The sequence below is a fragment of the Populus trichocarpa genome, chromosome 8 (assembly GCF_000002775.5).
Source record: "Populus trichocarpa isolate Nisqually-1 chromosome 8, P.trichocarpa_v4.1, whole genome shotgun sequence".
In the NCBI taxonomy this organism is placed as follows: domain Eukaryota; kingdom Viridiplantae; phylum Streptophyta; class Magnoliopsida; order Malpighiales; family Salicaceae; genus Populus; species Populus trichocarpa.
The window spans coordinates 18,727,925-18,754,606 of record NC_037292.2 but is presented as its reverse complement, the minus strand read 5'-3'; the positions used below and the strand labels follow the sequence as shown (position 1 = coordinate 18,754,606).

General features: G+C 31.8%; 1 protein-coding gene across 22 annotated transcripts; it reads left to right on the top strand.

The window, feature by feature from the left end:
- The first annotated feature begins 273 nt into the window (after positions 1-273).
- On the top strand, positions 274-21,747 carry LOC18101778 (kinesin-like protein KIN-13A). Of its 22 annotated transcripts, none has more exons than XM_052454971.1 (14): positions 274-507; positions 728-890; positions 1,449-1,778; positions 2,852-3,070; positions 3,158-3,758; positions 4,641-4,699; positions 5,165-5,354; positions 5,671-5,760; positions 6,249-6,330; positions 6,425-6,720; positions 12,674-12,885; positions 13,503-13,581; positions 13,720-13,809; positions 21,479-21,747. In XM_052454971.1, exons 1-7 carry the CDS (start codon positions 402-404, stop codon positions 5,217-5,219), a joined length of 1,533 nt encoding a protein of 510 aa, XP_052310931.1. In that variant the 5' UTR covers positions 274-401; the 3' UTR covers positions 5,220-5,354; positions 5,671-5,760; positions 6,249-6,330; positions 6,425-6,720; positions 12,674-12,885; positions 13,503-13,581; positions 13,720-13,809; positions 21,479-21,747. The 22 variants fall into 22 exon arrangements, with proteins under 22 accessions (XP_052310931.1, XP_052310943.1, XP_052310933.1 ...); XM_052454983.1 differs by lacking the exon at positions 21,479-21,747 and adding an exon at positions 4,157-4,521 and having other exon boundaries at positions 13,720-13,956; XM_052454987.1 differs by lacking the exon at positions 21,479-21,747 and adding an exon at positions 4,466-4,521 and having other exon boundaries at positions 275-507; positions 13,720-13,956.
- The last annotated feature ends 4,935 nt before the right edge of the window (positions 21,748-26,682 follow it).

The window sequence follows — 26,682 nt, the reverse complement described above, 5'->3', positions numbered from 1 at the left end:
GAAGGAATGATACTACTAAAGCTATAAAAAAAAATTATCAAATTGTTTTTATTCTAAAATTACAATTTTTCTTTTTATTTTTACATTCATTAGTTCTTTAAAACCTAAAAATAATTAAAGTATAATATTTCATCAATTGTTTTTTCGAGCAGTATTATTCTTTTAAAATTTTAAGTTTACTGTGTTAATTTTTTTTTTTAAAAAAACTACTGCCAACTTTGTAACTTTGATTGTTTCTTTAGCTTTATATGCCGACAGAAAACTCAGGCCATAAAAGGGCTAACTCTCGTTGAGACACTGCGCCATTTCCCTTTTTCTTTCTTTCCTTTCCCCTCACTTTCTCTCTCACTTTCTCCTTGTGCTTCTTGTTCGTTTCAAACATTAATTTCCCTTTCTTGGCCATGGATTTTTGCCGGAATGTGACAGTTTCCGGTGAGTATCATCACCAGCAAGAGCATGTCCTTGCTTCCCCTCCTCCTTGCTCTAAGATTACCGCCGCCGCCGCCAGTAAGAGTCCGCTTGATGACCTCTTCTCTTGCTTTCACTTGTTTTCACCTTCTTCACATTTGTTTTGGTTTCCCTGTGGTGGAAGCCATGGAGGGGGGTGTTGATTCATTACTTATCTCGACTTTGAAGTTTTTGTATCAAAGATGCTGCCTCTTTCTGAAGTCAAGTTCAGTTCAAACTCTTCTGCACAGCTGAAATCCTGATGCTGCTTTTATTTCAGGTAGTGGAAAGACATTCACAATGCAGCCCCTGCCTCTTAGAGCTGCTGAAGACCTTGTTAGATTGTTGCGTCAGCCAGTTTATCATAATCAGAGATTCAAATTGTGGCTTAGCTTTTTTGAAATATATGGTGGAAAACTCTTCGATCTTCTCAGTGAAAGAAAGTTAGTGTTTCCCTGTTCAAACTGGTTTATTACATTTTTTTTCCTTAAAAAAACTGTCTTCAGAACTTGGAAATCTATTAGATTCAGTTTGTAATGGGGCTAAATATGACTTGAAACCTTGGCTGATATGATTCCTCAGTCACTGTGTTCTGTGGGTGCTTGCTATGGTGACTTAAAAGTCACATTTGTATAATTTTCTCCAGTGCGGTTGTGGCATAAGAAGTAATAAAAAGGACTTTTTTTCTTTAACAATAATTCTATAATATCCATTTGCTTTGTAATTTTACCTGCACTTTGAATCTGTAACATCCATTTATAGACGGTAATTTCTTCACTTTTTTTCTTAAAAAAATTTTGGGCTAGCTTCGTAACTTGAGTTAATTGAAGTGTAACCATAGAAGCAGCATTGTCCCTTGTCAAGCAGGCATTATCTTTTCTGTATGTTTTCTTCAGAATAATTTTTATGTATGTGTTCATTCATGTGTCTAAAAGTCTTGAAGTGTGAATGGTTAATGAGTTCAACCACGTATGCTGAATTCAATTGTTCTTCTCAATTAGGAAACTTTGTATGAGAGAAGATGGTAGGCAACAAGTTTGCATTGTTGGACTGCAAGAATTTGAAGTTTCTGATGTACAAATTGTCAAGGAATATATTGAGAGGGGGATTGCTGCCAGAAGTACAGGATCTACTGGTGCCAATGAAGAATCTTCAAGATCACATGCTATTTTACAACTCGCCGTTAAGAAGCACAGCGAAGTAAAGGACTCCAGGAGGAACAATGATGTGAATGAGTCTAAAAGTGGAAAAGTAGTTGGGAAAATTTCATTTATTGATCTTGCTGGCAGTGAACGAGGCGCAGACACCACTGACAATGACCGGCAAACAAGGTACCCTTTATCTGAACCATACTCTTCATCTCTTCTCTTGCTCTAACTTCAAGTTTATTACTCTGGTTTTTGTTAATTACTGACTCTACTCCATTGCTTGAGTTTTTAAGAATCCATTTATCATTTCATGTCAATCAAATACGATCTGTTGATCAACAACATCAAGGCCTGTTTTTGCTGCATGACTAGTGTGCCAATAGGGCGGGTTTCGCCAGATTTTTTTCTCTTTCCAGCTTGGTCTGTCTAAAGAATTTGGGGACAGAAAAATACAAATTTCTATGGTAGAGATGCTAATTACTCATTTATTATGTCTGAAGCAGTTACTTTGTTTGGTAAAGTTAATTTTCTGAAGAAACCTTCAGGATTTTAAGGTAAACGAGTTTATTATGTAAGACAAATAAAATTTCAAAATTTCCGAGAATGAATTTTTTCAGAGATCTTCCCATTATTCCTGCACCTCTGTCAGGCAGTGTTCAACTATTCAATGGATTTTGGTTTTGTGATGAAGACTGGTAATGCTATCTTTTGCAATCTGGTTGCCTCTTTGGCATTGCATGGTTAATTGGGGCCAACAATCAGCTGAGTATCCCATACACATGTTTAGAATTCATTGAGCTGGAGGTAGGCGAGCTAATTTTCTTCTAATTAAGGTGCTGGATTTTAGCTCGTACTATCTAGGTTTTTTTTAGGAGAGTCAGGTCTTGTTATTTTTTTGGTATCTTGATCCATTGCATTATGTTTGCTGTGGGGGTAATTTAAAGATTCAGTAAGAGATCCACATTAAGACTTCTCTAAAACTTGTGCGTTTTTTTCTGGTTCCTGGCACCTAAACTAGCAATGCCAGTCTTGTACCGATGGGATTCATTCTCCATATGCTACATAAAACAGCATAAACTTGATTGGCATTATCATCTTGCCTGATGTCCATCCTCATGACCACTGATGATGGATATGTTATACTCGTTGCAAAAAGTTTTCTTGTCTGATGTGGTAGTTCAACAATCACTATGGCTTTGGATTGTTGTTGGGAAGGCAGTTTTGCACTTCCTGATGCTCCATATGGTTTTTTGCAGGATTGAAGGTGCAGAAATCAACAAGAGCCTTTTGGCTCTCAAGGAGTGCATTCGTGCTCTGGACAATGACCAGATCCATATACCATTCCGAGGGAGCAAGCTCACAGAAGTACTCCGTGATTCTTTTGTGGGCAACTCTGGGACAGTTATGATCTCTTGCATATCCCCAAATGCCGGCTCATGTGAACATACACTCAATACATTGAGATATGCAGATAGGTAAGCGTGTTCCTATTGCTTCAACTGAAATATAGTTGCAGTGGTCTCCTGTCCCTTCAATGATAAGCATTCTTATTTAAATGACAGGGTTAGAAGTCTTTCTAAAAGTGGAAATGCAAAAAAGGATCAGGCTGTAAGTTCATTACCACCAACTAAAAAGGATGCTTCCTCTACATCATCTCTGCCAGTCTCTGCTGATGTTGATGGTGTTTATGAGCAACAAGAGGTCAAAGTGCCAGATATGGGTAGAAGGGTTGTGGAAAAAGAAACTCCATCCTTCAATCATACTGTTGATTATGATAAACAGCCCTCAAGTTTTACATCAGGTTTTTCATACAACGGACGAGAAGAAAGCGGGTTGACTTCTGGCTTAGCAGACAGGGAGAGGTATGAAAGTAACAGTTCCTTTGGTGGCTTGACTAGTCAAAAGGTCCATTCATTGTACACCCAGCACTCAGTTGATACAGAAGAGAAAGCGCCGAAGGTGTCACCAACCCGCAGAAAAGGATCCAGAGAAGAAAAATCAGAAAAATCAGGGAACTGGTTGAAAAAAGATGGCAGTGGACCTGATCTCCCCACTGGAAATTCAAAGCAGCAGAATACAGGATACTTTAGTGCAAGTAACACTGGACCACGACAGTATGAACCTTGTCCTCCTCCTGATGGGAATATAAATGCAATACTAGAGGTTGGTAATATATACGGTATTTTACTAATTTTTGTGCAGTCTAGTTAGATATTTCTTCTCTCAAATGGCAAACCATTTCCAACGACGCTCTTATTTCCAAAAGATTATATATAAAAAAAAGGGTTCCGCTTTCACTACTTCTTCATCAGCTTCAGATCTGCGTCAAAGATATCTCTCTCACTTGGCAGATCTCTCTCAATTCACAACTTCATCTCTCGTAAACAAAATCGAAGAAAAGAGAAGCGTGTGATAAGATCGGGATTTTGTTTGAATTTCGTTTCATGTTCTCTTTTGGATTTGAATTATTTTTTTGAATTAATTATTTTTTTCGTTTTGCATTGTTAATTTTTTTCGTTTTATTTGTTTATTTAATCTCTGTGTGATGCGGTTATGGCTAGGTGGCTTCAGTCTGCCGGCTTGCAGCATCTGGCTATGATAAATTATATTTATCTAGTCAGGGAGAATATACATGATGGAATTTGAAGTCATTGATTATAAAGTTTGGTGAAGCCCCATAAATAATTTTATGCAATTCTGGTCTAACCAATAATTCATAAAAATTAAGCATCCAAATTTTTATTATCCGCTTGGTAATTGTCATAATTTTTCCCAATGCAAGCATGTGGTTATTTTTTTAAAAATGTGATCACTCATTTGTTGGCTAAAAGCGAAAGAAGTATCTGATTAAAAATTCATGCATACATTAGGGACCTAATTGAGATGAAAATTAGGATGGGGAGCTAATCAAGATTTACCTCAAAGGGTAGGGACTTATAAGAGGTTTGCCCAAAACCCAGTCATATGAGCAACCTGTGGTTCAATGTAGATAAAATGTAAACGGCATGTGAGTAGAAGAACTAACTTTTGTTTCCTTCTCGACAGAGATTGCTCTCCCTGCTGAAAACCCAAAAGCAACAGAGATCCCTTGCCAATTTCAACAGGTAAAGCAATCCCAGTTTCGTTTTTTTGAAGTTGAGTTTTTGGTCATTTGTTTGCTTTTACAGTCAGGGTTCGCGTAGAACTCATTAATTTTCACTATACTGTTTTTTATTTTTATTTTTTAAATTTTATGATCTGGTTCTTGCTAACTGTAATATAGTAATGGAATTATGGAGCTAGATTATCAATTTTTTTTTGGTGGGTTTTCAGTTTTAGGATTTTGGATGCATTTGGAAAACGTTAGTGTTTGTTTAATGTTCTGAACATATATGTATGTTTTCATTGATTTGTTTCATTTGTAAAGCTCGGAACTTTAATTTAAGGCTGTCGGATGAATTCCGAAGCTTTGACAAAATTTGAGGGGACCCTATATTCTGTATATGCCGTGGTTGATCATTTGTTTGCTTAATTTTGTCAATTTCTTTACTGTATGTTCAATGGCCTATTTATTGTTTTTCTTTGGACAGGCGCATTGTTCAAAATGGATTCGTCGCAGAATACAGTGTTGGGGAGTGGAGGTAATGGAATGTTGGCCACTCCATTGAATGATACAGCAGCAGCAGTGGATGATCCGAAGCAGAATTTGAACCAAGTTATTGATTCCATACAGAAGACTCTTGGTCAACTCCATCAGCTTTACCTAACAGTCTCTTCATAGTATGTCAGTATTAAGAGCAAAAAATGTAGACTGGTATATCAAAGCATTAAATGCTAGCATTTATTTAGGCGCCTCCCTTTCTTTGAATTCTCCTCCCCAACTCCATCCACATACCATAATTAAATTAAATTAAAACAATTAATGAAACAATTAATCAAAGGAGTATTAGGAAATTCAAAATTCACACAGTAATAATCAACACTAACCACTTTTCTAAATATTCATAACGTGGCATATGCCTATCCCTCTATTTATAATTTTATATTCCAGCTCCCCTCTCATATACATTAACACGTGACTCTCTATTTAACACAGATCACCCACTCTCCCTTTGTCTCTCTAGCAGCTGTTGCTGTTGTGAAGAAGAAGAAAAGGAGCTCTTTTTTTGTGAATATGGCAGCTGAGGTGAGCTCTTTGGTAAGGCTTTTGAGTGGATACACGGATGATAGGAACATTGTGAGTGAACCTGGAGGGGCAATATCTTCTTAGATATTCCAAGAAAATGATTTTGTCATAAGAAACAGAGTTTTTGATGCTCAAAAAGAGATTTTATATGTTTTTCACGCTTGTTTAAAATTATGATTTTTTCTTCTTTTCGTTTTCTTTGAATTGAAATTTAAGGGCTTTACAATTTCTTTCTGTTGGTGCGAAGATATTTTTTTATTTAATGATTGGTACTTAAATGTTTCCTCATTTACTTTGAAATCCTCTTTTTTATTAAATGATTGGTACTTAAATGTTTCCTCATTTACTTTGAAATCCTCTGCTCTGTCTGATTAATCAACACTACTTCACAGCTTCCTCTTCTACAGAGATTGTACTTTTCTATCAATCCTTTGTTTTGGTTTGTTACTCGATGCATTGTGTTATGATATAACGGTGTGATTTTGCAGCAATGGTCTTTGTTACTGAGCTGGACAATATGGTTAAATTGTCTGAAAGGTGCAACATTGAGGTTCCTATGGAGGTCTTGAAGTGAGTGTATCTTTGTGATTTGTTATTTGAGATGAACCAATTCCAGCTTGTCGGCATTGGCAAACTGATAGTAAGTTTACTGCTTTGTGCTTAGTTTGATTGATGGGGAAGAATCCAGATGAATTCACAAGGGATTGCGTCACAAAAAATCAAGTCACCAAAGGAAAAATTGATGCCTTCAAGGTACTTCTTTGTTTTCCACTATGATATGTTGTTTTCTCTGCATGTATTTTTGCAATATGTATTCCATTAGATATTTATGCGTGCAAGTTGCTTTGTGTGTATTTGATAAAATTCATTATATAACCATTGATTTGATGGAGTTTACGCAAGCATCTACTGGAGAAACTTGAACACATTTTTCCAGACGAAGTTGAATCATACAGGGAGGTACGTACAATGTCAGCTGCTGTAAGTTATATTTATGACATGTTGGATGGATTTCTCAGCAATGCAAATCCTTAAGCATGAGATTTATTATGGTGGGGAACAACAATCCTTAATGTTTTTTGTTATGATGAACAGTGAAATTATTGAAGCAGCTAGTGTTTATTAACCTACCAAACTGGAAAAAAACCAAACCAAACCGAGCAAAAACCGATCAAAAAATGATCACCCCTAAGTTGTGGTTGTCATGATATTGTTAATTGTTAATTAGTGGCCGGTAAGTTAGATTAGTGCTATGTTACAATTTATGAGGTGCTGTTGATTTTGATGCTTTCTAGACGTGGGCACTAGTACAAGTCTAAGGAGAATCATGCACTAGGTTGGATTTAATTACTTTGATGACAATATTATCTCAAAAAAATAGAAAAATCAGTATAACTCCAACTCCTTTTCGTCTTTCTTTAATGTTTCTTTTGAGTAATGAATTGATTTTTTCAGAGATCTTTTGCAATCCTTACTTATTCTAGATATTAGGCATAATGTTAAACATTTTTTTTAGTGGTGACTTTCGTCATTGTCTGAATCTAAATTGCTATTAGTTTGTAGGTATATAATATTGGATTAACCCAATCCAACTCTCTCAATCTCTCAATCCCAACCTGTGTTGACTTATTCTAGATATTTCAATATTAGAGATGTGTGTCCATGGTTTTTAAGTTTCCATGGATAATTAATCATAATAACTTGAATGTGAAAATAAAATGTGCAGTATAGAACGGAAAGTTGATTATACATTAGGAATTTTTTTTTTTTGTATTTTCAAGGTTAAACAGTCAAGGGTTGAAATCAAACATAATTTGATCAAACGGTAGGGAGGAGAACCCATCAATGAATCTGCACCGCGTGACACCAAATATAGAAAGAGCATTGATGAGGTCAGTCTAATTCCTAATATTATTTTCAAATTAAAAGAAGAAAGATGGGCTTAGCTCTGTTCTGTGTCTGAAGCCTCTTTTGTAACCTAAAACGTGAATATACCCTCTAATTATTGAAATAGTGTTTGTTTTGAGCATCCTTATAATTGGATTTCTGAATGGCATCCTTATAATTTTGAGCATTCCTTTACAAAAAGTGTTTGGTTCCTAGGTCATTTGTGTGTGTGTGTCTAAAAGAAAATTTGGATAAAATTCAGTCACATATGGATAGAAAGATTATTTAATTAAAAGCTTTTGAAACTTAAGTCAAAATTCATGCAATTTTTTGGATGACAAAATCGAGACTATGACTATTTATATAGTTGAAGGTCATTTTTAAGGTTTTTCCTTTTGAGTTTGTTGATATATTAAGATAATAATTTATTAATTTATATAACAAGAAAGATGATATAAAATTTAGAACTAGTATTTTCTAATAACATAGAATTATGAACGTCCTTAATTTGGATAATAATTACTTACTTTAGATAAGAAGAAAGATGATAGAAAATTGTTTTGATAATAAAAAAAATATTATTTTTCTAATAATATAAAATGGACGGACTTAATTTGGATCTGATCATGATTTTATATATATATATATATATATATATATATATATATATATATATATTCTCTTTTCTCTTATGGGTCAATACTAAACACACATCAAAAGCTTACATTTTCTAATTTATAACAAAAAAAATTTACCCAACTTTTTTTCTTGTTTGAAAATACCAAGGACACTACCAAAATTCTTATATTTACTGATTGGATTTTTCAATCGGTATTTGTACTATAATTTTATTGGTAATTAATCTACCGATGAGATCACAGACGAAAATGCTTCGTCGGTAAAATTCTCATCGGTAATTTTTTGACTTGTCGGTGAGTTCGTCGGTAATAAAAAATATATTATTATTGATGGATTTACTGACAGGAAAAGTGTGAAAAAAAAAATTACCCTCTTCATTCCATCAGTATTTTCCTCGGGAAGCTTGTCATGTAACTGACAGAAATACCGTATGTAATTCCGTTGGTGATTATTTAAAAATATTTTTTAGAAAAATCTATTTAACAGAATTAGAAGATAATTAAATTAATATAAATCAACACTTTCTTGAAAACCAAGCCAAATGTTTTTTGATTGTAAAGTGTTTTTCGTTGACCACCATTTATAATAACAAATAAATATAAAAAAATTTAAAATATAATTTTTAAAAATATACCTTTCATTAAAGATCATAATACGACAATGTTTTCTTTTCATAATACCATTTTGATCAGGGGTATAAAGAGAAGCTATACGTTGCACAATACTATTTTCAAGAAGAAAAGAAGTAAAGCGGGCGTTGGTTTGGCTCAAAAAGATTTGTAAAGTGAGCGTTGGTTAATTCCGTCCCTCCATCAAATTAAAAAGATTTCATTTTACAGTCAAATTGATTAATTAACGCTCACTTTACAATACTATTTTCAAGAAGAAAAGAAGTAAAGCGGGCGTTGGTTTGGCTCAAAAAGATTTGTAAAGTGAGCGTTGTTGAATTCCGTCCCTCCATGAAATTAGAAAGATTTCATTTTACAGTCAAATTGATTAATTACATATTTGTAAAAATTACGGCTGTACATGATCGGTTTGGTTTAAAAAATATAAATCAAATCAAATTAAAATTAATTCAAACTAAACTTGTTTAGTTTCATATGTCTCCTGCATGACTGTATTAGCTAGATTTGTTCCTTTATCTTCTACACTCTTCTACTCAGCCCGAGCCTCTAAGTAGTTCTTATATCTCCTCAAGCGCTTTCCTCGCTGCACTGGAGCAAGAAACGCATTCACTTATAGGACAATCCTTCCATACAGTAGTTGACTAATCTTTTCTATTTATATTTATGTTCACATGCTGCATGTCTTTTATGGTTTGATTTGGTTTAAAATATATAAATTAAATCAAATTAAAATTAATTCAAACTAAACTTGTTTGGTTCCATATATCTCCTGCATCGCCTGTATTAGCTAGGTTTGTTCCTCTATTCTTAACTCTTCTACTCAGCCCAAGCCTCTAAGTAGTTCTTATATCTCCTCAAGCGCTTTCCTAGCTGCAAGAAAAGGGTTTGGTTCGGGCAGATGGAGCAAGAAACGCATTCACTCATAGGATAATCTTTCCATACAGTAGCTAACTAATCTTTTCTATTTATGTTTATGTTCACCTGTTGCATGTCTTTTATGGTTTGGTTTGGTTGAAAAAATATAAATTAAATCAAATTAAAATTAATTCAAACTAAACATGTTTGGTTCCATATATCTCTTGCATCGCCTGTATTAGCTAGATTTGTTTCACTATCTTCTTCACTCTTCTACTCAGCCCGAGCCTCAAAGCAGTTCTTATATCTCCTCAAGTGCTTTCCTCGCTGCAAGAAAAGGGTTTGGCTTGGACAGCTGGAGCAAGAAACGCATTTACTCATAGGATAATCTTTCCATACAGTAGCTGACTAATCTTTCTTATTTATGTTTATGTTCACCTGAATCTTTTCTATTTATGTTTATGTTTACCTGCTGCATGTCTTTTATAGTTTGGTTTGGTTTAAAAAATATAAATTAAATCCAATTAAAATTAATTCAAACTAAACTTGTTTGGTTCCATATATCTCCTGCATCGCCTGTATTAACTAGGTTTGTTCCTCTATCTTCTTCACTCTTCTACTCAGCCCGATGCTCTAAGTTATCCTTATATCTCCTCAAGCGCTTTCCTCGCTACAACAAAAGGGTTTGGTTCGGGCAGCTGGAGCAAGAAACTCATTCACTCATAGGACAATCTTTCCATACAGTAGCTGACTAATCTTTTCTATTTATGTTTATATTCACCTGCTGCATGTCTTTTATGGTTTGGTTTGGTTGAAAAAATATAAATTAAATCAAATTAAAATTAATTCAAACTAAACTTGTTTGGTTCCATATATCTCCTGCATCGCCTGTATTTGCTAGATTTTTTTCTCTATTTTCTTCACTCTTCTACTCAGCCCGAGCCTCAAAGCAGTTCTTATATCTCCTCAAGTGCTTTCCTCGCTGCAAGAAAAGGGTTTGGCTCGGGCAGTTGGAGCAAGAAATGCATTCACTCATAGGACAATCTTTCCATACAATAGCTGACTAATCTTTCCTATTTATGTTTATGTTCACCTGAATCTTTCTATTTATGTTTATGTTCACCTGCTGCATGTCTTTTACGGTTTGGTTTGGTTTAAAAAATATAAATTAAATCCAATTAAAATTAATTCAAACTAAACTTGTTTGGTTCCATATATCTCCTACATCGCCTGTATTAGCTAGGTTTGTTCCTCTATTCTTAACTCTTCTACTCAGCCTGAGTCTCTAAGTTGTCCTTATATCTTCTCAAGCGCTTTCCTCGCTACAAGAAAAGGGTTTGGTTCGGGCAGCTGGAGCAAGAAACACATTCACTCATAGGACAATCCTTTCATACAGTGGGTGACTAATCTTTTTTATTTATGTTTATGTTCACCTGCTGCATGTCTTTTATGGTTTGGTTTGGTTGAAAAAATATAAATTAAATCAAATTAAAATTAATTCAAACTAAACTTGTTTGGTTCCATATATCTCCTGCATCGCCTGTATTAGCTAGATTTGTTCCTCTATCTTCTTCACTCTTCTACTCAGCCCAAGCCTCTAAGTAGTCTTTATATCTCCTCAAGCGCTTTCCTCGCTGCAAGAAAAGGGTTTGGTTCGGGCAGCTGGAGCAAGAAACGCATTAACTCATAGGACAATCTTTCCATACAGTAGCTGACTAATCTTTTCTATTTATGTTTATGTTCACCTGAATCTTTTCTGTTTATGTTTTATGTTCACCTATTTCATGTCTTTTATGGTTTGGTTTGATTTAAAAAATATAAATTAAATCAAATTAAAATTAATTCAAACTAAACTTGTTTGGTTCCATATATCTCCTGCATCTCCTGTATTAGCTAGATTTGTTCATCTATCTTCTTCACTCTTCTACTCAGCCCGACCCTCTTACTATTCCTTATATCTCCTCAAGCGCTTTTCTCGCTGCAAGAAAATGGTTTGGTTCGGGCAGCTGGAGCAAGAAACGCATTCACTCATAGGACAATCCTTCCATGCAGTAGCTGACGTAATCTTTTCTATTTATGTTTATATTCACATGCTGCATGTCTTTTATGGTTTGGTTTGGTTTAAAAAATATAAATTAAATCAAATTAAAATTAATTCAAACTAAACTTGTTTGGTTCCATATATCTCCTGCATCGCCTGTATTAGCTAGGTTTGTTCCTCTATCTTCTTCACTCTTCTACTCAGCCCGAGCCTCTAAGTAGTCCTTATATCTATTCATGCGCTTTCCTCGCTGCAAGAAAAGGGTTTGGTTTGGGTAGTTGGAGTAAGGAACGCATTCACTCATAGGACAATCTTTCCATACAGTAGCTGACTAATCTTTTCTATTTATGTTTATGTTCACCTGCTGCATGTCTTTTATGGTTTGGTTTAGTTTAAAAAATATAAATTAAATCAAATTAAAATTAATTCAAACTAAACTTGTTTAGTTCCATATATCTTCTGCATCGCCTGTATTAGCTAGATTTGTTCCTCTATCTTCTTCACTCTTCTACTCATCCCGAGCCTCTAAGTAGTCCTTATATCTCCTCAAGCGCTTTCCTCGCTGCAATATAAAGGTTTGGTTCGGTCTGCTGGAGCAAGAAACACATTCACTCATAGGACAATCTTTGCATACAGTAGCTGACTAATCTTTTCTATTTATGTTTATGTTCTCCTGAATTTTTTCTATTTATGTTTATGTTCATGTGCTGCATGTCTTTAATGGTTTGGTTTGGTTTAAAAAAATAAATTAAATCAAATTAAAATTAATTCAAACTAACTAAACTTATTTAGTTCCATATATTTTCTGCATCGCCTTTATTGACTAGATTTGTTCTTCTATCTTCTTCACTTTTCTACTCAGCCTAAGCCTCTAAGTAGTCCTTATATCTCCTCAAGCGCTTTCCTCGTTGCAAGAAAAAGGTTTGGTTCGGGCAGCTGGAACAAAAAACGCATTCACTCATAGGACAATCCTTCTATATAGTAGTTGACTAATCTTTTCTTTGGCGGTAGACACCTCGTGATCATCTCCCTTTCTCTGGATTGGCACTGGCAGAGAGGATCAAGATTTATCATGTTAGATTATTTTTTATTTATTCTTTTAAATACTATTAATTAATAATGTTATATTCATGTTTTTTTTTTTATGTTTTTTAGTTCCATTCGAGTCTTTTTTTTGGGTATAAAAACCAGTAATTCAGAAACATCATGCACGTCTTACACCTCACAAAATATAACTGGAAATTTCTAGAAGGTGCACACAAATAAACCCTAGATCTAGCAAAACAAATGAATAATTAAAAATAAACAAGTAAATAAAACACAAAAGATTTTATAATTTCAAAAAAAAAAAAAAATCCTAACAACAAAAATTAATTTCAATCAGATCGTGAATAAAATCTGTAAAAATCACAGATGAATCCAAGCACACCTTAGAAAGAGATTAAAAAGAAATACATGGCTGAACTTGAGAGTGTGTTGTTCACTGACGAGCTGGAGATTAGCGTAAACAAAAACAAGCATGCCAGTAACAGGACCAGAAAGCTGGCAATCAATGGTGATGATGAGATGCTTGCACTGCTGAAAAAGAGAGCAATAAGTTAGCAATGATATTCTAGGATCTTATTAATTTCAATCAAATTGTTTTTTTTCCTTTTTACAAAACTGCAGCTAGCTGGGTAATTTTTTTGTAGGTGCACTATCACAAGGGGTGTTATAAAAAGCTGGATCACAAAAAATCAAGTCACCAAAGGAAAAACTGATATCTTAAAGGTACTTCTTTGATTCCCGCCATGATATGCTATTTTCTCTGGATGTATTTGTGCAATATGTATTCCATTAAATATTCATGCGTGCAATTTGCTTTGTATGTATTTGATAAAATTCATTATATAACCATTAATTTTATAGAGTTTACGTAAGCATCTACTGGAGGAACTTGAACAGACTTTTCCAGACGAAGTTGAATCATACAGGGAGATACGTGCAGTGTCAACTGCTGTAAGTTATATTTATGACTTTGTTGGATGGATTTCTCAGCAATGCAAATACTTAAGCATGAGATTTATTATGGTGGGGAACAACAATCCTTAATGTTTTTTTGTTATGATGAACAGTGAAATTATTGAAGCAGCTAATATTTATTAACCTACCAAATCGGAAAAAAACCGAGTCAAACAAAAAAACTGAGCCAAACTGAAAAACCGAGCCAAACTGGTTTGAACCGGTTTTGTCCAAGAAAACCAAACCCGAACTGAAACTGGTTGGTTTGAACCGGTTTCGGTTCGGTTCGGTTTGTTTTTATTTTAAAAATTTTTGTTTTGGTTACTTTTTTTTGATAAAACTGTACCGAACCGAACCGAAAACGATCACTTCTAAGATATGGTTGTCATGATATTGTTAATTGTTGATTAGTTGTCGATCGGTAAGTTAGATTAGTGCTATGTTACAATTTATAAGGTGCTGTTGATTTTGATGCTTTTTAGTCATGAGCATTAGTACAAGTTTAAAAAGAATCATGCACCAGGTTGGACTTAATTACTTTGATGACAATATTATCTCAAAAAAAATAGAAAAATCACTATAACTCCAACTCCTTTTTATCTTTCTTTAATGTTTTTTTTAGTATTGATTGATTTTTTCAAAGATCTTAGCGAGTATAATTAACCTTGAAATAAAAAAAAAATATAAAATGAAAAAAGGATAGCTATAGTAAACATTTGCAAATGTATTTATTTTTTGTTTTTTATAGAAAAAATCAGTTTTTTTAAAAAAAATCAATTTTAACAACTCTTTATTTGATTTATCAGTTCTTATATTTTTAGTATATTTTATTAAACATAGATCTTATTTTTATATTTTTTAATTAAAAAATTTATGTTACTGGAAAATGAGTCTACAATGTCATTGTTTTTTTTACATAAAAATGAACTTGAAATCATATTCACAATATAACGTAGATGTACTAACTAGCTAGTTTTATTTCTAAATGATTTTTAACCACTAGTCCCTCCTTGAATTTACATGTATAGCAATATCTATGAATTATGATATTCTTAATTAACATCATGCATTAACATACAGTCTAGTTAACACATAATTAAGTTAAACTGGATTCAAAACCGAAAACTATGAAAATGCTCGGTTTTTATCCCTTCAATATTCAAACCCAAATCCTATAAATATTTTAATGGATCCATTCATGCGTATGCATTTGATTGTTTACAAGGTTATGATATTTATTTCTTCCTTTTCCCATTAATATTAATATTTAGGCTTGTTTGTTTGTTAGGAAATATTTTTTTATTGAAAAATGGTTTCAATTTTTTTTTTTCTAGAAATGGAGTTATTTGTTTATATTTGGCAGTGTCATAGAAAAAAATAAGTTGAGAAATAATTTCTAGTGTTTAGCTATATTGTGAAAAATAAGTTAGAAAATAACTTATTTAATAATATTTTTTTCAAGTTTATTAAAACAATAAGGATTAAATCTGACAGATAAAAAATTTAATAAAGAATGAAATTAAAAAAAAACATAATTTCAAAAATCAATTACAATCAAAACAAAATTGATCAGCTCTTATAGATTAAAAAAATTAATATATGATGAAATTGAAAATCAATTAATTTCATAAATTATTTCAAATAAAATAAATGGTAATCAAAAGAATATAAATTAAATATGAATGATAAAAAAATTGAATTAAGAAAAGAATAAGAAAAAACAAATATTAATTAACATAATGAAGATTAAAGTTGGTATAAAAATCAAATTGTAAAAGATAAAATTAAAAAAATATTCAAAACAAAATATATGAATATGAAAATAAAATATGCAGAATAACTTATTCAAAACAAAATCTATGAATATGAAAAAACTAAGTTGAGAAATAATTTCTAGTGTTTAGCTATATTGTGAAAAATAAGTTAGAAAATAACTTATTTAATAATATTTTGTACAAGTTTATTAAAACAATAAGGATCAAATCTGACAGATAAAAAATTTAATAAATAATGAAATTAAAAAAAAAATAATTTCAAAAAAAATTACAATCAAAAGAAAATTGATCAAATCTTATAGATTAAAAAAATTAATATATGATGAAATTGAAAACCAATTAATTTCATAAATTATTTCAAATAAAATAAATGGTAATCAAAAGAATATAAATTAAATATGATAGATAAAAAAATTTAATTAAGAAAAGAATAAAAAAAACAAATATTAATTAAAATAATGAAGATTAAAGTTGGTATAAAAATCAAATTGTAAAAGATAAAATTAAAAAAATATTCAAAACAAAAAATATGAAGATGAAAATAAAATATGCAGAATAATTTATTCAAAACAAAATATATGAATATAAAAAAAAAATTGAGAAATAATTTCCTAATTATAACCTCTTGATGTCCACCACCTTAGGAATAGAAGAGTTGATTCCTTCTCCATTGACTGAGATTATAATTTGGACAACTATCCCTAGTGGATGATCAGTATACTCAAATCAGTGCTGCACCAAATATTCATGCATTACACATGCATGGTTAATAAGGAGGGGTTGTGGAGGAAAATGTGAATTCTAATCACACAATTGTTGTTAGGACTTCAAGGATCACCAAGGATTTATCATTTTCATCTTCCTATTAGAGATGTGAAATGCATAACTAGGATCAAGAAACATGGTGAGAAAAACTAAACATGGCGAGACACATAAACCCGGCTGGTTTTCTTATCCTAGCAACGAAAACCCTTATGAAAATGACTATATCCAATAAAAACACAAGGAAGAGACCAAGGTGATAATTTATGGGGCATATAATCATGTGAAAAGGAAAAAGGAAAAAAGGAACAAACAAATGTATGAAGTGAAGAATAAGATGGAAGTTTACCATGTAGAATTTCATAAGGAGTCTTGACAGCAACAACCGACGATGAGAGACAATTGATGAGATAACATGCTCTTGGAGAAGGACTCAACCCAAAGATGAAGAGGTACATGTGAATGAAACATGAGAGTAGAACCAGTTTATGTAGGTCTGTTTGTTTGTCGGAAAATAGTTTTATTTTGAAAAGGAGTTTTCTAAAAAGTTAAGTATTTTCCGATGTTTGATAGTATCATGGAAAATAAATTGAAAAATACTTTTAGTATTTGATCATGCCATGGAAAATAAGTTGAAAAATAAATTGTTAATATTTTTTTCAAGTTTATTAAAATAATGAGGAATAAATCTTACAAATTAAAAAGTTGAATTCAAATAAAATTAAAAAAAATCTAAGTTCATAAATTATCTCAAATAAAATAAATAACAATCAAAATAATAGAGATCAAATCTAATACATAAAAAATTTGAAAGATGAGATTAAAAAAATTACAATTTCATAAATTATTTCAAATAAAAAAAATAACAATCAAAAGAATGAGAACCAAATCTGATAGATAAAAAAATTTAATTAATGATAAGAGAAAATCAAATAACAATCATAAAATGATGACCAAAGTTAATATAAACATTAAAAAGAAATATATGGCTGAACTTGAGAGTGTGTTGTTCACCGACGAGCTGGAAAATAGCGGAGACAAACAAGCATGCCAGCAGCAGGACCAGAAAGCTGACAATCAACGGTGGTGATGAGATGCTTGCACTGCTGGAAAGGGAGAGCAATAAGTTTAACAATGATATTCTGGGATTCCATTAATTTCACTCAAACTGCAGCTTTTCTATTTATGTTTACGTTCACTTGCTGGATGTCTTTTATGATTTGGTTTGGTTTAAAAAATATAAATTAAATCAAATTAAAATTAATTCAAAGTAAACTTGTTTAGTTTCATATATCTCCTGCATCGCCTGTAATAGCTAGATTTGTTCCTCTATTTTCTTCACTCTTCTACTCAGCCCGAGCCTCTAAGTAGTCCTTATATCTCCTCAAGCGCTTTCCTCGCTGCAAGAAAAGGGTTTGGTTCGGGCAGCTGGAGCAAGAAACGCATTCACTCATAGGACAATCCTTCCATACAGTGGCTGACTTAATCTTTTCTATTTATGTTTATATTCACATGCTGCATGTCTTTTATGGTTTGGTTTGGTTTAAAAAATATAAATTAAATCAAATTAAAATTAATTCAAACTAAACTTCTTTAGTTCCATATCTCATGCATCGCTTGTATTACCTAGATTTGTTCCTCTATCTTCTTCTCTCTTCTACTCAGCCCGAGCCTCTAAGTAGTCATTATATCTCCTCAAGCGCTTTCCTCGCTGTAAGAAAAGGTTTTGGTTGGTGCAGCTAGAGCAAGAAATGCATTCACTCATACGACAATCCTTCCATACAGTAGCTGACTAATCTTTTCTATTTATGTTTATGTTCACATGCTGCATGTCTTTTATGCTTTGGTTTGGTTTAAAAAATATAAATTAAATCAAATTAAAATTAATTCAAACTAAACTTGTTTAGTTCCATATATCTCCTGCATCAAGTTTAGTTCCATATATCTCCTGCATCGCCTGTATTAGCTAGATTTGTTCATCTATCTTCTTCACTCTTCTACTCAGCCTGAGCCTCTAAGTAGTCCTTATATCTCCTCAAGCGCTTTCCTCGCTGCAAGAAAAGGGTTTGGTTCGGGCAGCTGGAGCAAGAAACGCATTCACTCATAGGACAATCTTTCTATACAATAGCTGACTAATCTTTTCTATTTTAATTAATATTTTTTTTTCTTATTCTTTTCTTAATTAAATTTTTTTATCTATCATATTTAATTTATATTCATTTTATTGCCATTTATTTTATTTGAAAAAATTTATGAAATTAATTAGTTTTCAACTTCATCATCTATTAATTTTTAATCTATAAGATTTGATCAATTTTCTTTTGAGTGTAATTTTTTTTTGAAATTATATATTTTTTAATTTCATTCTTTATTAAATTTTTTATCTGTCAGATTTGATCTTTATTTTTTTAATAAACTTGTAAAAAATATTATTAAATAAATTATTTTCTAACTTATTTTTCACAATATAGCTAAACACTAGAAATTATTTCTCAACTTATTTTTTTCATATTCATATATTTTGTTTTGAATATTTTTTTTATTTTATCTTTTACAATTTGATTTTTATACCAACTTTAATCTTTATTATTTTAATTAATATTTTTTTTCTTATTCTTTTCTTAATTAAATTTTTTTATCTATCATATTTTATTTATATTCTTTTGTTTACCATTTATTTTATTTGAAATAATTTATGAAATTAATTGATTTTCAATTTCATCATATATTAATTTTTTTAATCTATAAGATTTCATCAATTTTCTTTTGATTGTAATTTTTTTTTGAAATTATGTTTTTTTTTAATTTTATTTTTTATTAAATTTTTTATCTGTCAGATTTGATCCTTATTGTTTTAATAAACTTGAAAAAAATATTATTAAATAAGTTATTTTCTAACTTATTTTTCACAATATAGCTAAACACTAGAAATTATTTCTTAACCTATTTTTTTCTATGACACTGCCAAATATAAACAAATAACTCCAATTCTAGAACTATTTTTTTTGGAAACCATTTTTCAAAAAAAAAAAATATTTCCTAACAAACAAACAAGCCTAAATATTAATGGGAAAATGAAGAAATAAATACCATAACCTTGTGAACAATCAAATTCATACGCATGAATGGATCCATTAAAATATTTATAGGATTTGGGTTTGAATATTGAAGGGATAAAAACCGAGCATTTTCATAGTTTTTGGTTTTGAATCCCGTTTAACTTAATTTTGTGTTAACTAGACTGTATGTTAATGCATGATGTTAATTAAGAATATCATAATTCATAGATATTCCTATACATGTAAATTCAAGGAGGGACTAGTGGTTAAAAATCACGGCACTTATTTATCTAAAAAATCATTTAGAAATAAAACTAGCTAGTTAGTACATCTACGCTATATTGTGAATATGATTTCAAGTTCATTTTTATGTAAAAAAACAATGACATTGTAGACTCATTTTCCAGTGACATAAATTTTTTAATTAAAAAATATAAAAATAAGGTCTATGTTTAATAAAATATACTAAAAATATAAGAACTGATAAATCAAATAAGAGTTGTTAAAATTGATTTTTTTTAAAAAGCTGATTTTTTCTATAAAAAACAAAAAATAAATACATTTGCAAATGTTTACTATAGCTATCCTTTTTTTATTTTATATTTTTTTTTATTTCAAGGTTAATTATACTCGCTAAGTAAATATAATTTTTATTTTTCTAAATGAAAAATATAAATATAACTTATCTAGCTAAAGTTTGAGATGAAAAAATTTAAAGATAAATTAAAAAATATTTTTATAGTATTATAAAATCATAGAAACAATCCAAAATATCAATTGATATTTTTAAAAAACTTAAATTAAATTTATGTAAAAATAATATAGTAAGTATTAACTAAAAACCATGGACACACATCTCCAATATTGAAATATCTAGAATAAATCTACAAACTATTAGCAATCTAGATTCAGACAAGTGACGAAAGCCACCACTAAGAAAAATGTTTAACATTATGCCAAATTTAAGAATCAAACATAATTTATGGAAGTAAGGATTGCAAAAGATCTTTGAAAAAATCAATAAATACTAAAAAAAACATTAAAGAAAGATGAAAAGGAGTTGGAGTTATAGTGATTTTTCTATTTTTTTTGAGATAATATTGTCATCAAAGTAATTAAGTCCAACATGGTGCATGATTCTTTTTAGACTTGTACTAATACTCATGTCTAGAAAGCATCAAAATCAACAACACTTTATAAATTGTAACATAGCACTAATCTAACTTACCGATCGACAACTAATCAACAATTAACAATATCATGACAACCATAAGTTAGATGTGATCATTTTCGGTTTGGTTCGGTTTTATGAAAAAAAAGTAACCAAACCGAAATTTTTAAAATAAAAACAAATCGAACCGAACCGAAACCGGTTCAAATCAACCGGTTTCGATTCGATTTAGTTTTTTTGGACAAAACCAGTTCAAACCAGTTTGACTCGGTTTTTCAGTTTGGCTCAGTTTTTTTGGTTTGACTCGGTTTTTTTCCGGTTTGGTAGGTTAATAAATACTAGCTGCTTCAATAATTTCACTGTTCATCATAACAAAAAACATTAAGGATTGTTGTTCCCCACCATAATAAATCTCATGCTTAAGTATTTGCATTGCTGAGAAATCCATCCAACAAAGTCATAAATATAACTTACAGCAGCTGACACTGCACGTATCTTCCTGTATGATTCAACTTCGTCTGGAAAAGTCTGTTCAAGTTCCTCTAGTAGATGCTTGCGTAAACTCTATAAAATCAATGGTTATATAAATGAATTTTATCAAATGCACACAAAGCAAATTGCACGCATGAATATCTAATGGAATACATATTGCACAAATACATCTAGAGAAAACAACATATCATGGCGGGAATCAAAGAAGTACCTTTAAGGTATCAGTTTTCCCGTTGGTGACTTGATTTTTTATGATGCAGCTTTTTTTTTATAACACCCCTTGAGATAGTGCACCTACAAAAAAATTGCCCAGCTAGCTGCAGTTTTGGAAAAAGGAAAAAAAACAATTTGATTGAAATTAATAGGATCATAGAATATCATTGCTAACTTATTGCTCTGTTTTTCAGCAATGCAAGCATCTCATCATCACCATTGATTGCCAGCTTTCTGGTCCTGTTACTGGCATGCTTGTTTTTGTCTCCGCTAATCTCCAGCTCGTTGGTGAACAACACACTCTCAAGTTCAGCCATGTATTTCTTTTTAATCTCTTTCTAAGGTGTGCTTGGATTCATCTGTGATTTTTACAGATTTTATTCACGATCTGATTGAAATTAAATTTTGTTGGTAGGATTTTAATTTTTTTTTTGAAATTATTAAATCTTTTGTGTTTTATTTACTTTTTTATTTTTAATTATTTATTTTTTTTGCTAGATCTAGGGTTTATTTGTGTACACCTTCTAGAAATTTCCAGTTATATTTTGTGAGGTGTAAGACGTGCATGATGTTTCTGGATTACTGGTTTTTATACCCAAAAAAAAAAAAGAATCGCATAGAACTAAAAAACATAAAAAATTATGAATATAAAATTATTAATTAATAGTATTTTAAAGAATAAATAAAAAATAATCTAACCTGTATGGAAGGATTGTCGTATGAGTGAATGCGTTTCTTCCTCCAACTGCTTGAACCAAACCTTTTTCTTGCAGCGAGGAAAGCGCTTGAGGAGATATAAAGACTAGTAAGAGGGTCGGACTGAGTAGAAGAATGAAGAAGATAGATGAACAAATCTAGCTAATACAGGCGATACAGGAGATATATGGAACCAAAGAAGTTTAGTTTGAATTAATCTAGCTAATACAGGCGATACAGGAGATATATGGAACCAAAGAAGTTTAGTTTGAATTAATTTTAATTTGATTTAGTTTATATTTTTTATACCAAACCAAACCGTAAAAGACATGCAGGAGTTGAACATAAACATAAATAGAAAAGATTTAGGTGAACATAAACATAAATAGAAAAAATTAGTCAGCTACTGTATGGAAAGATTGTTCTATGAGTGAATGCGTTTCTTGCTCCAACAGCCCGAACCAAACCTTTTTCTTGCAGCTAGGAAAGCGCTTGAGGAGATATAAGGACTACGTAGAGGCCCGGGCTGAGTAGAATAGTGAAGAAGATAGAGGAACAAATCTAGCTAATAGAGACGATGCAGAAGATATATGGAACCAAACAAGTTTAGTTTGAAATAATTTTAATTGGATTTAATTTATATTTTTTAAACCAAAGCAAACCATAAAAGACTTGCAGCAAGTGAACATAAACATAAATAGAAAAGATTCAGGTGAACATAAACATAAATAGAAAAGATTAGTCAGCTACTGTATGAAAAGATTGTCCTATGAGTGAATGCGTTTCTTGCTCCAGCTGCCCGAACCAAACCATTTTCTTGCAGCGAGGAAAGCGCTTGAGGAGATATAAGGACTACATAGATGCTCGGGCTGAGTAGAAGAGTGAAGAATATAGAGGAACAAATCTAGCTAAAACAGGTGATGCAGGAGATATATGGAACCAAACAAGTTTAGTTTGAATTAATTTTAATTTGATTTAATTTATATTTTTTCAACCAAACCAAACCATAAAAGACATGCAGCAGGTGAACATAAACATAAATAGAAAAGATTAGTCAGCTACTGTATGGAAAGATTGTCCTATGAGTGAATGCATTTCTTGCTCCAGCTGCCCGAACCAAACCTTTTTCTTGCAGCTAGGAAAGATCTTGAGGAGATATAAGGACTACTTAGAGGCCCGGGCTGAGTAGAAAAGTTAAGAAGATAGGGAAACAAATCTAGCTAATAGAGACGATGCAGAAGATATATGGAACCAAACAAGTTTAGTTTGAAATAATTTTAATTGGATTTAATTTATATTTTTTAAACCAAAGCAAACCATAAAAGACTTGCAGCAAGTGAACATAAACATAAATAGAAAAGATTCAGGTGAACATAAACATAAATAGAAAAGATTAGTCAGCTACTGTATGAAAAGATTGTCCTATGAGTGAATGCGTTTCTTGCTCCAGCTGCCCGAACCAAACCATTTTCTTGCAGCGAGGAAAGCGCTTGAGAGATATAAGGACTACATAGATGCTCGGGCTGAGTAGAAGAGTGAAGAATATAGAGGAACAAATCTAGCTAAAACAGGTGATGCAGGAGATATATGGAACCAAACAAGTTTAGTTTGAATTAATTTTAATTTGATTTAATTTATATTTTTTCAACCAAACCAAACCATAAAAGACATGCAGCAGGTGAACATAAACATAAATAGAAAAGATTAGTCAGCTACTGTATGGAAAGATTGTCCTATGAGTGAATGCATTTCTTGCTCCAGCTGCCCGAACCAAACCCTTTTCTTGTAGCGAGGAAAGATCTTGAGGAGATATAAGGACTACTTAGAGGCTCGGGCTGAGTAGAAAAGTTAAGAAGATAGGGAAACAAATCTAGCTAATAGAGACGATGCAGAAGATATATGGAACCAAACAAGTTTAGTTTGAAATAATTTTAATTGGATTTAATTTATATTTTTTAAACCAAAGCAAACCATAAAAGACTTGCAGCAAGTGAACATAAACATAAATAGAAAAGATTCAGGTGAACATAAACATAAATAGAAAAGATTAGTCAGCTACTGTATGAAAAGATTGTCCTATGAGTGAATGCGTTTCTTGCTCCAGCTGCCCGAACCAAACCATTTTCTTGCAGCGAGGAAAGCGCTTGAGGAGATATAAGGACTACATAGATGCTCGGGCTGAGTAGAAGAGTGAAGAATATAGAGGAACAAATCTAGCTAAAACAGGTGATGCAGGAGATATATGGAACCAAACAAGTTTAGTTTGAATTAATTTTAATTTGATTTAATTTATATTTTTTCAACCAAACCAAACCATAAAAGACATGCAGCAGGTGAACATAAACATAAATAGAAAAGATTAGTCAGCTACTGTATGGAAAGATTGTCCTATGAGTGAATGCATTTCTTGCTCCAGCTGCCCGAACCAAACCCTTTTCTTGTAGCGAGGAAAGATCTTGAGGAGATATAAGGACTACTTAGAGGCTCGGGCTGAGTAGAAAAGTTAAGAAGATAGGGAAACAAATCTAGCTAATAGAGACGATGCAGAAGATATATGGAACCAAACAAGTTTAGTTTGAAATAATTTTAATTGGATTTAATTTATATTTTTTAAACCAAAGCAAACCATAAAAGACTTGCAGCAAGTGAACATAAACATAAATAGAAAAGATTCAGGTGAACATAAACATAAATAGAAAAGATTAGTCAGCTACTGTATGAAAAGATTGTCCTATGAGTGAATGCGTTTCTTGCTCCAGCTGCCCGAACCAAACCATTTTCTTGCAGCGAGGAAAGCGCTTGAGGAGATATAAGGACTACATAGATGCTCGGGCTGAGTAGAAGAGTGAAGAATATAGAGGAACAAATCTAGCTAAAACAGGTGATGCAGGAGATATATGGAACCAAACAAGTTTAGTTTGAATTAATTTTAATTTGATTTAATTTATATTTTTTCAACCAAACCAAACCATAAAAGACATGCAGCAGGTGAACATAAACATAAATAGAAAAGATTAGTCAGCTACTGTATGGAAAGATTGTCCTATGAGTGAATGCATTTCTTGCTCCAGCTGCCCGAACCAAACCCTTTTCTTGGAGCGAGGAAAGATCTTGAGGAGATATAAGGACTACTTAGAGGCTCGGGCTGAGTAGAAAAGTTAAGAAGATAGGGAAACAAATCTAGCTAATACAGGCGATGCAGGAGATATATGTAACCAAACAAGTTTAGTTTGAATTATTTTTAATTTGATTTAATTTATATTTTTTAAACAAAATCAAACCATAAAAGACATGCAGCAGGTGAACATAAATATAAATAGAAAAGATTAGTCAGCTACTGTGTGGAAAGATTGTCCTATGAGACAAGATTAGTCAGATACTGTATGGTAAGATTGTCGTATGAGTGAATGCGTTTCTTATTCCAGCTGCCCGAACCAAACCCTTTTCTTGCAGCGAGGAAAGATCTTGAGGAGATATAAGGACTACTTAGAGGCTCGGGCTGAGTAGAAGAGTGAAGAAGGTAGAGGAACAAATCTAGCTAATACAGGCGATGAAGGAGATATATGAAACTAAACAAGTTTAGTTTGAATTAATTTTAATTTGATTTAATTTATATTTTTAAACCAAACGAAACCATAAAAGACATGCAGCAGGTGAACGTAAACATAAATAGAAAAGATTCAGTTGAACATAAATAGAAAAGATTAGTCAGCTACTGTACGGAAAGATTGTCCTATGTGTGAATGTGTTTCTTGCTCCAGCTGCCCTAACCAAAACCCTTTTCTTGCAGCAAGGAAGGCGCTTGAGGAGATATGAGGACTACTTAGAGGCTCGGTCTAAGTAGATGAGTGAAGAATATAGAGGAACAAATCTAGCTAATACAGGCGATGAAGGAGATATATGAAACTAAACAAGTTTAGTTTGAATTAATTTTAATTTGATTTAATTTATATTTTTAAACCAAACGAAACCATAAAAGACATGCAGCAGGTGAACGTAAACATAAATAGAAAAGATTCAGTTGAACATAAACATAAATAGAAAAGATTAGTCAGCTACTGTACGAAAAGATTGTCCTATGTGTGAATGCGTTTCTTGCTCCAGCTGCCCGAACCAAACCCTTTTCTTGCAGCGAGGAAAGAGCTTGAGGAGATATAAGGACTAGTTAGAGGCTCGGGCTGAGTAGAATAGTGAAGAATATAGAGGAACAAATCTAGTTAATACAGGCGATGCAGGAGATATATGGAACCAAACAAGTTTAGTTTGAATTAAATTTAATTTATATTTTTTAAACCAAACCAAACCATAAAAGACATGCAGCAAGTGAACATAAACATAAATAGAAAAGATTCAGGTGAATATAAACATAAATAGAAAAGATTAGTCAGCTACTGTACGAAAATATTGTCCTATGTGTGAATGCGTTTCTTGCTCCAGCTGCCCGAACCAAACCCTTTTGCTTGCAGCAAGGAAGACGCTTGAGGAGATATGAGGACTACTTAGAGGCTCGGTCTGAGTAGATGAGTGAAGAATATAGAGGAACAAATCTAGCTAAAACAGGAGATATATGGAACCAAACAAGTTTAGTTTGAATTAATTTTAATTTTATTTAATTTATATTTCTTGAACCAAACCAAACCATAAAAGACTTGCAACAGGTGAACATAAATATAAATAGAAAAGATTTGTCACCTACTATATG

What these genes read in the sequence shown, in the direction of transcription:
- LOC18101778 (XM_052454971.1), top strand. Translation starts at nt 402, where the DNA reads ATGGATTTTTGCCGGAATGTGACAGTTTCCGGTGAGTATCATCACCAG. An exon ending in GATCTTCTCAGTGAAAGAAA is followed by an intron (nt 891 to 1,448) that starts GTTAGTGTTTCC and finishes CTTCTCAATTAG; the next exon opens with GAAACTTTGTATGAGAGAAG. An exon ending in ATATAAATGCAATACTAGAG is followed by an intron (nt 3,759 to 4,640) that starts GTTGGTAATATA and finishes CCTTCTCGACAG; the next exon opens with AGATTGCTCTCCCTGCTGAA.